This window comes from Colossoma macropomum, unplaced genomic scaffold (genome assembly GCF_904425465.1).
Source record: "Colossoma macropomum unplaced genomic scaffold, Colossoma_macropomum, whole genome shotgun sequence".
Taxonomy (NCBI): Eukaryota; Metazoa; Chordata; class Actinopteri; order Characiformes; family Serrasalmidae; genus Colossoma; species Colossoma macropomum.
Window position 1 is genome coordinate 4,523,694 of NW_023494787.1, and position 14,367 is coordinate 4,538,060.

The 14,367-nt window shown below is 40.6% G+C and overlaps 1 protein-coding gene across 1 annotated transcript in view; it reads left to right on the top strand.

Moving 5' to 3' along the window:
- The window catches only part of zfpm2b (zinc finger protein, FOG family member 2b), a 102,899-nt gene that overhangs the window by 40,268 nt on the left and 48,264 nt on the right, over nucleotides 1–14,367 (top strand). Inside the window, exon 3 of the mRNA XM_036565921.1 lies at nucleotides 2,587–2,688. Within this exon, the coding sequence (XP_036421814.1) occupies nucleotides 2,587–2,688 (102 nt within the window). The remainder of the gene's footprint in view (nucleotides 1–2,586; nucleotides 2,689–14,367) is intronic.

Here is a 14,367-nt window from a genome sequence, read left to right on the forward strand (position 1 = left end):
GTAGAATCCCTTCATTTTTTATATGTAAATAATGAACTTGAACTCTGAACTCATATCTTGTTTTGTTTTTTTATTGGACTTTTTACATGCACTGAAATTTCAGCCATTAAAACATTTCGTCCAAAAAAAGGTCATAAAATGGTCTTCCAGTCGTTGACAGATTAAACAGGCCTATAATGAAGTGTCAAAATGCTTTAGAAATAAATTTAATAGGAATGAAAACAAAGCGTGAAAATGTTTTTTGTTTTCTCCTGCGTCGGTCAGCAGAGTCGTCCAAACACTTTGATCAGCAGAGCAGCAGTGAAAATATCATGTGGAGCATCAAGATGCCGAAGAACCCTGGGAGGCTGTTATCCTACTTTAAAAAGCTAAAGACTCTCACTTTAGACCAGGGGTGTCAAACTCAACCACTAAAGGGGTCATAAAAAAATCTAAAAAAAATCAGTGGGGAAAAAAATTTGTTTCACTTTATTTTTTTCTTTTTTATTTAATTTTTTTAGTTTTTATTTCACTTTGAATTAATGTTGTGCTGTAACCCGAACTGGCCATTGTTTATTCAAAATGTCAACAGTAATCAAAATCAGCAGTAAAATACAGACACTTGCAGTAGACCCTGAAATATTACATAAATACTTGAAATATTCTAAATGTAAACGCCCCCAGAGCTCAGTCTTTTAAACCTACCTGTGTGCCTGAATTAGACACCTGACATCCTGTCTTTGCTGTTCATTAAGTCTTGGGCTCAGTTTCTGAGTTAATGTGTTTATACTGGCTGAAATGCAGTTGGTGTGTTTGGTGATGTGACTGGTGTGAAACTGTGTAGAATTGAGGTGTAACCGCTGTCTCATAGATCGTTGTTGGGGTAGGAGCGCACATTATGTTGCAGTGCATGCTGGGGAATGTAGTGCAGCACATTATGAAACAGGCTAATATTAATAGAAAATTAACCTCTTGTTCTCCAGGGTATATTTTGGTTTGTCCATCTGAATTCACATGACCAAATCGTAAGGCAAATTATTCAGTAACTGCATGAAATAAATGTCAGTTTTTAATTTTATTTATTTTTTTTGTAAAAGCTCCCCTCAAATGAACAGAACATGTGTTTTATGATCATAAACATATTGCTATATGCTTACAATTTACTGGTGAAAGCCAAAAATCTTAGAAGCTCTTTGTATTATTTTATTAAAATAATGTTTACAGAGCAGATCACTGAAGAGACGCCATCTGTTTATAGTTTACAGCCCAGATTTGTGGAAAAATGGGTCGACTTTCAGTAGAAAAAAATTGAGAGTTCAGCTTCTTTTATTATAAGGGTTTAAAATTAGATCACCCATCTATTTGACTGGAAAGAAGACAGTTACAGCTCTCATATGACCCCCACCTTTAGAATGTAGCTTATGAAATATGAAAGTTATGAAGAATATGACGAAGTGCGTTTTGGAACCACCGGAGGTCTCAAGGAGTTTAAATGTTAAAATACTTCTGCGGGCCGGATAGGATTGGGTCTTGTGTTTGACACATGGGCTTTAGACTAAGCGAGACAAAATACTGACCGTATTTTAGAGGTACGTTAGGAAAAGCCATCATATGTCTGATATTGTCAAACACAGACTAAAGTGTGTGAGTGAATGTCCACAGTGTTTCTCCCTCATTGTTTTCTTTTTTTCTTTCTTTCTTTAGTTTAGTTTAATGTATTTATTTAGATAGTTAGTTATTTGTTTGTTTGCTTGTAGTATAATTAATGTATTCCCTGTTAAATATACAGGCAGTTTTGGATTGGTGGGTGAAGGGAGGATGTGTGATTATGTTGTGGGTGGTGAGTTTGGAGCGAGGGAGGGGATAAGTATGTAAAATACCTGTCCGCTTCAATAACAATATATATTAAAAAGCCCAAGAACTTCTCCACTGGTCATCTAGCACCCGAAAACACTATTTGATACACAGAACACAGCAAAACGACAGAAGCAGAAAGTCGCTGAGAGCACACAGACGCCATCTGTACACTCAGGTTGTCATATGATGAAAACAATCACGAATTAATGCAAAATAACTAAAAGTCTGAAGTTATTCGGCTAACTAGTGGAATTTTCTGCTCCACCTTAAATGGTGTGTAAATCTGAACTAGAAACATTTCTTAACAGCTTCGTAAAGGAATGATGGAATTCACTGCTTGGATGTTCTCTGACTGTAACACTGTTACAGATTTATTTTATGCATTATTTGTATTTTGTTTTGTTTTTTATCATTATTTTTATTTATGGTTTTGCTTTTTGGCTGAGTGTGTCTTGAATTGAAGTTTTGGCCAAACATTTTTCATTTTGGTGCAACAGAAAAAAAATAACCTTTGCTATTACCTACCAAAATGGTGGCAGCGCGACTGTGACGTCATCAGAAGACTGTCAGTCCCATTTCAGTGTACACAGCTAATCCGGATACATCTGTGTGTTCAGCAGATAAATCTTACTACAATAATCGAGTAGAGCCGTGTTTTGTGATGCACTGAATCACTAAAGAATTACAGTCTAATCATTGTGAAGCCACAGATTTCACCCCTGCCTAACCTTTGACCTCTCTGTTGAACAGGTGATGCGTGTGGAGGTCAGGAGGCGGGACAGGAGGACAGTGAAGGAGGAGAAGAGAGGGTTCGGTCCAGCCCGCCTGAGTCAGAGGACTGGGACGGCCCGAGTAAGTCACCACTGATAACTTCAGATACCTGTTCACTGCACTGTAGGAGCTTCTGCCGAACGCTGCTGCTTACAGGCTGAATAATACGAAGTTGGGTAAAAATGAGGCTCATTGGCTGAGTTTGAGGGGGCGGGGCATGAACACACCTGGCATGAACATGCATCCTGGGTGATCTGATCATAGGTAGCACTAAGTGCAGGTGTGAAAGGAGTTTTGGGGACACAGTGAGTGTGTTTACATGCACTCAATAATCAGATCATTATCAGATTTCTGCAGTTATCTGATTATTCAAATGGTCATGTAAACAGCACACTCTGATTGCTTAGATCGGAGTAAAGTCTAGAAATCTGATTTAAAAATCTAATAAAGAGGCTGGATTTTATCTCAGTAATCAGATTTCTCCATGCATGTGAACTCTTACTCTGATTTCTTTCGTATTTCTCAGTCTGAGCATGTGCGAAAACAGACGGCAGTACCGGAAATAAGTGAGCAGCATCGCCGCGAGACGCAGCAAAACACTTTTGGAGCGATGTTGAAACCAAATACATGCATAACGAAATGAAGGATTTAAACATTCTTCATCTTCTAGATGATGTACGTTTATATTTATAGCTAAGTTTTACGTTACGTTTACGTCTCGTCTTCTTCCGTGAGTTTATTGGCTGGTTGCAAAGCAGAAATCCGATTACTGTCTGACTCATGTAGACCTGGAGTTTCCCCATTATCTGATTACTCAAGTGCATTTAACGCGTTGATTGGATGACTGACAAAATCTGATTTTCTGCAGTTATCGGATTATTGAGTGCCTGTAAACACACTCACTGATCCCATCACTGGAACCTCCTTCAGAGTAGAGGTGGGCGATATGGCACGAATATAGTATCACAATACGTCAAGAACTTTTCACGATACACAATACGTGGGTTTGGCTTTAGGCCCAAAACCTAAACCCAACCCTCACTCTGCTCCTAGCCCTCACCCTGGTCCAGATCCTGACCCTAAACCCACCACTGTATAGAATCAACCGAGTTTCAACAGACAGATTATTTTCAGTTTGAACATCTGTAGATCATCTATAGGGGACTATAGTGGACTCTCCAGATGAAGTGAGACCATTTTTACTGTATTTTTATGTATATATATATATATATATATATATATTTATGTGGTTTGATGTACCAAAAATAGTCAGAATTAATTTATACTTGGCAGTTTTCCAACCTCAGAATTAAACAGGCTGTTTTTGTTGCTAAAACTGAGCCTTTAGTACTGACATGTAAATGAGCTCTGTTCTGATTGGCTGCCCTGTACGACGCCATCAGTCCACTCCTTAACTCCAGCCTGAATGGGCGAAACAGCTGTATGTATGTAAATGAGCTCAAGCAGGCTGTTTTCGCAGCTTAAGGCCTCAGCAGACTTCTTGCGGAGGCGACGTTCGCCTGGCTTCAGAGAACAATATGACGTAATTGCGGAGAAAACGAACAACCGCAGACGTCGCGGTTGGGCGAACTCCTTGGACAAAGCCTGGGTGTCTCACTTTATTTGGAGAGTCCACTATAGATTATCTATAGATATTCAAATTGTTAATAAACTATCTGTTGAAACTCAGTTGATTCTAAACAGTGGTGGGGTTGGGGGTTAGGATTCAGACCAGGGTTAGAGCTTTGACCAGGGTGAGGGTTGGGTTTAGGTGTTGGGTTGAGGTTAGGGTGAGGGTTAGGATTAGAGCAGGTCTAGAGTTAAAGACAGTTATGGTCAATTCAGTAGATATTTAGTTGAATGTAACTTGCAAGTAAATGAAGTATCTACAAAGCATCTAAAGTGGACTGTCCAAATTAAGTGTTACTGCAGCCTGTGATTAGATAAAAAAGAGGCGTGCCGTTAAACAAAGATAGACGACTTTGAGGAGCTTCGTTTCGCAAGAAATATGAAGAGCGCTTCGGCAGAAACACCAATATTTCACTGTGAAACACACATTTGTTAAATAAACAATGAATATCTCCTCAATGGAAGACGTTAAGTCTGTTATTCTGTAGTTCTAACTAGTACTGAGCACCAAAACATACAGGTTCTCTTATATTTAGGTTCACAAGAGGACGAGGCTGAAGTCGGCTTCCTATTTGCCAGCTTCTTGTTCAAATTTTCCCGTTCCACCTTAAATGATGGCAGCAATCTGGACTCACATCGCCATAGTTAGAACTGTGATAGAGTCGTTCTCCAGCAGTCATGGAACTTATATAAAATGTCGTAGTGTCGCCTGCATTAGTGGAGCATCAGCCACAGACAACATGGAGCCACAGAAAGTATGAGAGCTTGTGAGCAACCCTCGAGAATTTAGTTTCACAGGAAGTATGATGAGACCTCTCCGTATAGCGACTGTATAGACTGAGGGGTGAATGGTCTGTGTGTGATGGAGGAAGACTGAACCAAACGACTAATCTGATAGTCGAAATAACTATCGATTATTGAAATGAATAATCGATTATTTGGATTATAAATCACTCAATTACCAAATAACTTATGTAGCTATCAGCTTTTAAATTTAGCTTGAGGCTGTTTTATGCATTTGCTAACTAACGCGTAGAACTACCTCCTGGAACTGTTTCCGAGCATCACAAACGTTTGCGCGAAACAAACTGTTTGCAAACGTTCTCCTACACTGAGCGCACTGGTGGCCTTGACGTTAACCCTGTACTGCATGCATTATGACAGCAATCAAAAAAAAATATTTGATTCCCTTTTCTTTCATAAAGTCGACCTGATTATTAAATTTTAAAAAAACTTTTAAATAATAATATGTGCAGGGGTCCTTTTGGGGTGTGTTGCCCTGAGGCGACAATGGGAAGAAATGATATAAAGCCATGTTTCCTGAAGTGGTGAGACCTGGCTTTTGACTGGCTGAATCCATTCCACTGTCGCACAGTGTTACTTCTAGGCAACAAACATAATTCGGCAAATTCTCACAACAAAAAAATGATACTGAATGTTAAAAAAGAGGTTTAAAAGACATGTTATAACCAAATACATCCTTTTATTGACTTACTCAAACTCTTCGCTTTAGTATTAACCCTGTCATTGTCGTTAAATATGTATAATGTTAATGTAAAGTGAAGAAAATGGGTTTGTTGCCTAGAGGCAACGTCGTGCAATAGAGGGTTAAGACAAACGATGCAATGTTATAAACTGTAAACAGTATTTGTAAAGGTGAACAGGGCCGCTGTGAATAATAGTTACTTGCTTCTTCGTTTCCAATCCATTAACGATTCCAGAGAACCTGTATATAGATGTTACAGCTCATAACGTGAAGTAAGACGGCTTTTAGCATTAACAGTAGCTAGGTAGCGCAGCCATCTTACAGAGATTAATCTTCTTCACCCAGTGAGGCGACGAGTTTCCTCTTCAGATGCTCCGTCATGGAGGATGTGCTGTTGTGCCAGATGAGGTCGGCTTTACTAACAGCACAACTAACAGTCTTTTTTTCTGAGTTAAGTGTGAAATGCTCCCTCACTTCTGAGGATTTTGTATTTGATCCTGCTTTCGCGCTTCGTGTCAACTCTCCAGTAAGCGATAATGTCAAAACGTTCCTAGTGAGCGCGAGAAACACGCCTGATGACATCACCAACTAATCGACTATTAAATTCGTTGCCAACTAATTTCGATTTTAGTCGGCTAAGTCGAATAATCGTTGCACCCCTATTGGACTCAAACAAATATGTGTGAAAAAGTATCTACATAAATTTGCAGGATGATAAAAACAGCGTTTACACACGGCCTCAAAAGGGCAGGCAAGTCTTTTTTGTGTACGCTCCCGTCAGCCTGCTAGTGTATGAAGCCTGACAGCATAATTATAGCAGGATAAGTTGCTTATTAAGGCTGGATTTCCCCACTGCAGCGTTACTGACTCTATCCAGAGCCAAACCAGCCGAGAGACACGGCCCTTATCTGCCTCATATCTCATCATGGCTATTTGTCGCCATTGTCTGGTGTGGAGATAGGCTGAACACTGATGTTCTGCATGTCTCTCTCCCTTTTCTTCTTCCTCTCCTTTCCTATCTTCCAGCAAAACATGATTAGTGGAGATAGAGAGTCATCCTAACAATAATGAGCCTCAGTGCTCTCTTATCTGATCACGAGGAATGATTTTTTTCTGCTCTTCTGAAATGTATGAGCTCTAATTATACCACATGCACTGTGTGTGTGTGTGTGTGTGTGTGTGTGTGTGTGTGTGTGTGTGTGACTCTGAGATGGAGCAACAGTACAATGAATAGTTCAGATCAGTCTTATAGAGTGAAAAGACACTTTAACCTCTTCAGTATCGCTCCCATACATTCTCAATACAGATGGGGTTTGACCAGTAGAATCCAGTCTGAAGCCAAACTTCAGACACAGATAAATATAGCCGTCTGAGTTCTTATCACGCTGATGATGATAAAAGAGCGGAAAATCTGAAAATATAAGTTTTCTTACATGGTCCACATACATTTTCACCATTAACACATCTAAAAAGAAGACATTTTAGGCCAAAACAGTGTCTCTGGTATCAGGCAGTGTGAGGGCGTTTTAAGAGGTGGACGTCTGGTTCCTATCACCACCACTGTGAACAGTTCTGACTCTGTAAGTTTCTCTAGAACAGAGCGTTTCACACCAAACCACTCTGAACGACCCTGTTTACATCTTAACCCTTTAATGTTCTGCTCAACCATTTGTTAGAGCACATTTTGAGTCACTATGTGTGCCACAAAGTGCCATCTCAACCGTTTGGTAGACATGAATATTTTTAAAATTATGGGGTCAAAAAAACGAAAAAAAAGCACCAATTGTTTTTATTATTGCCCCAAACAAATAAAAAATTCACAATATGAAAGTTGCTTTTTTCTTGGTGATGACATTAAAGGGTTAACCATTTAATTATGCAGAAATTTAAAAAACTCAAGGAATTCCCTTTCAAGGCTGCTCATATCAGGCTGAAACACTCCTTATAGCTTCCTCATAACTATTCAGATCTGAAGCAGCTTGATTTTCTCCTCTCTCTCAAAGATGAAGTGCTGTTTATCTGATGGGGCAGTTTTGGTGTCTGCCAGGTCTTCCAGGTGGTTGATAGGAGCCCCATTTTCTCTGTAGCTTTTCATCATTTTTAATCAGCTCTGTTCAGTGGTTTGTTAGTGCCAAGCTAACGGTGGTGTACATTTAATGGCCGCTCACATGGTCATTTAAAACTTGTACTACACATTTCAATAACAGATTCTTTACTTTTTGAATGTTGAATTCTTAAGATTTTAACTTCTCTTGGGTTTTTTCTCCCTTCAAGTCACCTTCAGGTAGTTTTTTGTACCAAAATCAGTCAGAATCCATTGTTTACATGACCGTTTTTCAACCTTTCTTTCTCCTATAGAATTAAACAGGCTGTTTACTCCACATCTTTTTTTTTTTTTTAATTGTTGAGTTTAGGAAACTCCTGCTTTGTGTATGTAAATGATCTCTGTTCTGATTGGCTGCCCTATATTGTGCCTCATTTTAAAGCAGTCCATTTATGTGGTTTGATGTACCAAAAATAGTCAGAATTAATTTATACACAGCAATTTTTCCAACCTCAGAATTAAACAGGCTGTTTTTGTTACTGGTCCTTTGGAACTGACATATGTAAATGATCTCTGTTCTGATTGGCTGCCCTGTATTGTGCCTCATTTAAACACAGTCTGAGCTGAAACACTCCTTGTAACTTCTGTGTGAGTGGGCGGAGCTGAACTGCTACAGGCTGAATAGGCAGGTGTATGTAAATGAGTTTTAATGACATCACAGAAACAGTGAGTTCAAAATGGGCTGTTTTTACTGCTTAGTTTTAAGATTAAGTCTGTATGGACTGGTCAGTGAATGACAGTCAGTGTTTATAGTTAGTTTATAGTTGAAGGGTTTTATTCCGAAATTATGTTTAGACCAGTTTTCATTCCTTTTTTTTGCTGATATACGCTGTTGGATGTGGGCTTTACACCTACAAGAACTATCAGTGCTATATTATGATGAAAACCACCTTTATTAGAGAAACAGAAATGTTTTTTTTTTCATTAAAAGTCCAAAATTGTTAAATAAATATACAGCATTTAGGAAAGAAGCTCTTCAGCTAGTAATGTTCGTCCATAGCCCAATTCAGCGGCTGCATCCTGCGAAGGACGGTGTCTATGAAGGCGTTTCCTTCGAAGGCTGTGTAGACCCAGGAAGGCTGAACCGAAATGAGATGGTCTGCTGATTTGTGTTACAGCACCGCTGTTCAGGCCCTTACCGCTACGTCTCAAAACGCCGCTCCTGTCAAGCTCTTTTAAAGTTCTTTAAACTTTGATTTTAGTTTTTTTATTTATTATTTTTATTATTATTATTATTTATACATTTATTAGAGCTGGAGATGCTTCTCTCTGTCAGCTGTTTGCTCCCTAAAACAAAACGAAGCATTAGTTTAAGTTTTGCTTCAGACCACATTGGCTTTTTAACATTTCACTGTTGTTGGAACAAAACCTCGTATCTCCAACATGGTAACTTTACAGGAGAAGGAAAAAACATGCTTTACTTTTAATGGAAGTCAGTGGAACCAGACTTTTTTCCACGTTATTATGGGTCGTTTCTTTTGGTCCATTCATCATAAAATTTTCACACAGTGTAAAGAGTAACAGGTATTTTCAAATTCTGTCAAAAAATGAAAAACAACAAAAATGGAGATACAAGGTTTTTCTACTGACAGCAGCGATTTGTATTATAAGCTTTTTGACTCAGTTTAAACCCAGTACTTACATTTAAAGTGTCTCCTCAGCCACCGTTCGCTCCTCTGCTGACTACGCCATGTTCTCGAATCCTCTCCGGCACGCAGTGAAGCTCGGGATGCGTTGGCTTGCGTTGAATTGGAAAAGAAGGACGCATTTCTCAGCAGCATATGAAGGAGGCTTCAAAATGGGACGGCCTAGTCGCGCCGCTGTGGCGCAGTCGGCCTTCAAATGCAGCCTCCGAAGGACGCAGCCCCTGAATTGGGACGCAGCTTACGTCTATAGATGACTGTGAGTCATACAGGGTCAGAAACCACATAATCAAGACAGTTAGAGACACTGAACACCTCCACAGGCTTTGAGGAGAGTGTGATGGATTTAGGCATGCAGTTAGCACCATGCTAATTGGTGGGGTATAGGCGTCCATTACTTTTTAGCTAAATTAACCTCGTAGCTTGTGTGATAAAACTAAAGAAGTGAACTTCAGACACCAAACATGGCTTGGCTGGGGGGTGGGGGTGGGGCTGGGGGGGGGTGAATTAGATTTCTTACCAAACTAACGCTTTAATAATGGCCCCATCCATTAGAGCCCTGTCCTTGTTCAGTGAATATCCAGTGCAGACCAGAAAATAAATAAATAAATGAATAAATAAATAAATGAATAGACATGTCTGCCTGTGGTCCCTCTACATGCGAACTTACACCCACTCACAGGGGGATAATTCAGCCTGTGATATACATCCATCCCCCCATACAGCTCACAGTGGGGGGCAGAGGGGGCTGTCAGTTGAATTAAAATACCACCTAATAATAATAATAATAATATAAATAATGACATTGATAAAAAGGCTAATCTACACAAAACAAAACAGTGTGTTCCTCCCTGATTGTGTGGGTTGTTTCGGTATTCAATTAGGCCGTTTTCTCTGCCATATTAATCATCTTTTCAACAAACAAGCCGGCGTTAATTAAAGCGGAGCGGGGCGGATAAAGACGTGTTGCTGGATCATCATTCTGTTTATCAGCCGCGCACACGCACACCCCGCCGCTTAGCGCAGCCTGCTAGGAGGGGAATTTCAGCGCACTCAGGTCTGGAGCTGCTTCAGTGAGGGGCGGGGGGCGGCGGGGGGGCTGGGGGCATGTTTGAGCTTCAAAAATTTACACCCTGCCAAAAAAAACAGAGAGAAAAAAATAAAACTCTGCCCTTCACTGAATTCATTCTCTCTTCTTTATTTTTGAGCAGAAAAGCCTTGTAAATCAGCGGCTTCAACCCGGAACAAGCAGAAGAAGAACGATGGAGAGCTGTAATATCTGGACAGGGTCAGAAAGCTCTACGTAGAGTTTGATCACTGGCCACTTTTTCAGAAACCCCTTCCTTGTAGCTCCACCTTGCAGGTTGATGATGTGCAGTTTGTGTTCTCCGTCGTCAGTTCCTGAAAACAGAGATGCTCTTGTCTGAACATTTTTGGGTGACAGTTCACTTTTAGCAGTGACACCGATGTGGGTAAAAACTCCAGCAGCACCGCTGTGTCTGATCCACTCAGACCAGCACAACACACACTACCATGTTAGAGTCACTCCTGTGCTGAGAATGAGCCATCACCCAAAAAACATCTGGTGATGGGTTTTTCTAGTGGCCAGTGAGTGTTTCTAATAAAGTGACCAGTTAGAGGAAGTACAATGTAGGTGTTTCTAATAAAGTGGCCAGTGAGTGGAAGCACAAGGTGGGTGTTTCTAATAAAGTGGCCAGTTAGAGGAAGTAAAATGTGGGTGTTTCTAATAAAGTGGCCAGTTAGTGCAAGTACAATTTAGGTGTTTCTAATAAAGTGGCCAGTGAGTGGAAGCACAAGGTGGGTGTTTCTGATAAAGTGGCCAGTTAGTGGAAGTACAATGTAGCTGTTTCTAATAAAGTGGCCAGTTAGTGGAAGTACAATGTAGGTGTTTCTAATAAAGTGGCCAGTTAGCAGAAGCACAAGGTGGCTGTTCCTACGCTGTGAGTGGGCAGTGACTGCATGCTGAATATTTAAACATGCGTTCTGGCATTTTAGCACAAAGCAGTGACACCATTTGAACCTTACAAGTGTGGCGTTACTGTCATTTTGCTATAATTGTTTATTGTAATTACATAATTACATAATTAATTATTAAGGAGTTTGTTTCAATGTCATTAAATGACCAAAACAGCAAAACTGAGTGTTAAGAGTATATTTAATGGCAGCTCTATCATAAACAAGATCATCTGAAGCTTGTAAATTTCAAAATAACATATTTTTAAACTTATATTACTTATAACTTAAATTATGTTTCAGTTTCGTTGTCTTTCAGTAGTTAAAGATTTAAAGTGCCTGTATTCTCAATTTCACAAGTCTGTTCATAATTGTTCATGAGGCTTTATGTAGTAAACAGTCATAATTCATTTTTCAACCTTTCTGTATCTCTTAGAATTAAACAGGCCGTTTATTTGACTGTGCGTGCTTTTAGGACTGATATATGCAAATGAGCTCTGTTCTGATTGGCTGCCGTGTATGCTTACTTGTTCAGAATCCAAATCCGGGTTGAAGCACTCCAGTTTCAGCGTTAATGGGAGGGGCTAAACTGCTGTAAAATGGACTGGTAGATATATGTACTTGCGTTTGTTTTGTGATGTCACAAAAACAGTAAATACAAAATCGGCAGTTTGGTGTATATATATATATATATTGCTGCCATGGGCCCTTTAAAGCCTGCCTGGACCTAGTAGGGTGTTTTTGTCCAGCTCAGATGTGAGTGATTCTGAGTGGTTCTGAGTGGTTCTGAGTGATTTTAGCGAGCGCAGGGGCCGTGGGAGCTGAACTGAAGCCCCTGACCCGGCCGGTCAGCGGACGAGTGCATCACTCCATCGCTCCACACTCCCACAAACCTTTTCTTCTCCGGCTGCTTGACTCCAAGCATGCTCAAACGGCCTGCCGCGCCACCCTCCCTCTCTCTCTCTCTCTCTCCCCCTCACACTCCAGGAAATCACGGCGGAGAGAGAGAGAAGTCAAAAACCCACGACAATGTGGCAGAGAAATATCAGAGTGGCTTTTTTCCCTCCTTCCACTCGTCACCCAAGCCAGAGATGGGCCAGCTCCAAATCCTCGTGCCCTATCAGACAAATTAAAGTAAATCAAGCATGAAATGAAGCAGGAGAGCCTGGAGATAAGGTCCTTTAAGTCCTTCACAGATTAGACCACTGAGAGAGAGAGAGAGAGAGAGGGAGAGAGAGAGAAGGAGGTGAAAGAAATCAGAGGGAAAAATAGAGACAGAGGACAGAAATAGAGAAAGAGAAACAGAAAAGTGAGGAAAAGAGAGTGAGGGAGAAACAGAGAAAAAGAAGAGAGAACAGAAAAAGACAGCGGATAGAGAAAGAGGAAAGGATGTTAAAGAAAACGGGAGGGAAGGGGAGAGAGAGAGAGGGAGAGAGAGAGAAGGAGGTGAAAGAAATCAGAGGGAAAAATAGAGACGGCGGAGAAAAGGCGGAACTTGGAAGTGGGTAAGCGCAGCGCCCGGACAGTCTGTGGGGCACATAACAAAAAACACAACTGGATGAGCGAGAAATCCGACCGGCTCCCTCTGCATTAAAGCCAGGTTAGATCAGGAGTCACAACACAAATGATAAGAAGAGCCATTTTGTCCTTTCATCAAAAATCAAACCACCTTGCGAGCCACAACATTTAATGTCCAGTATGTCCAGTGTGTGATGATGTCCTAGTATGGGCTAAAAATATAAACGAAAACGCAGATTTACTCTGCTCTGCTTTAAGATTTAGCTACAGCGGCTTTTCTTCCATCTCCGCCAGAAAACTTTTCCTCAAAAGTTGAATAGTTTCTTGTAAAATGTCTCTCAGCGTTCGGCTGTTTTACGAGGCTGAAGTCGCTTCTCACTCGCCAGCTTCTTGCTGAACTTTCCGGTTCCACCTTAAATTCTGAATGTAAAAGCGGCACCATTTAAGGTGGAACGGGAAAATTAGAGAAGCAACTTCATCTTCGCAGCTTCGCATCGTTTAGTTAGTGTTTGAGTCTCTCGTTGCAGATTTAACGTACCAGGAAACTGCGCCGCTTATAAACGCGAATAAGTCCATTCGTCTCCAAATGTTCGTCTGTCTTTCTCTTTTCCTTTTTCGTTCGCTACTAGCTCGGCGAAACCTCGTTGCTAGGTGACCTGCAGTCTTTCGCGCCCCCCGCGTTATGAAATCCCTAAAGAATATATAACGTGCTGCGTGGTCATCTATTACCACTTATCTTATTTCACCGTAACAGCGCATTTTATCACCGATGAGTAGCAGCAGCGTCTCCAAACAAGAGCAGTGAATGAGAGCCTTCCAGTTCACTGGCCTCATCACTCCCATTTGTTTTATTAATAAAAGATATTGGACGTAAATGCATTATGGATCATTACAGATACTTTGCTTTAAAACTACAAAGTCCTCAGACAGTAAGAAAATAGAAATCATGTATAGAAAAAAAAAAGATGCATCGATAATCGTTTTATAATCGCATCGCAGCCTCTGAATCGTAATCGAATCGTGAGGTGCCTCGAGATACCCACCCCTGGAGAGGAGTGCAGTAGATCTGATACGGTTTGCGGTTCTTGTTTATTTCTCTCTGCTGCTGAAGTCAGAAACAGAAATCAGGGCTGTTTATTCAGTCAGTTTATCAGAGCAGCAGACGGACTTACAGACTCACTGCCTCACCTTTACAGCACACACTTACACACTTTCACTAAAACTGAACTCACATTCACACATCTGGAGTCAATGTTGTTCTGCTACACATTCACTTTACACTGCATAGTTAATTAGCATAATTACACAGTTACTGACGATCGTCTTAAATCTCTCTCTTTGCCGTTTCGTTAGCTACTAACTAGGCGAGACTGTTGTCTGTGTTGCTATGGTGACCAGCAGTCTGC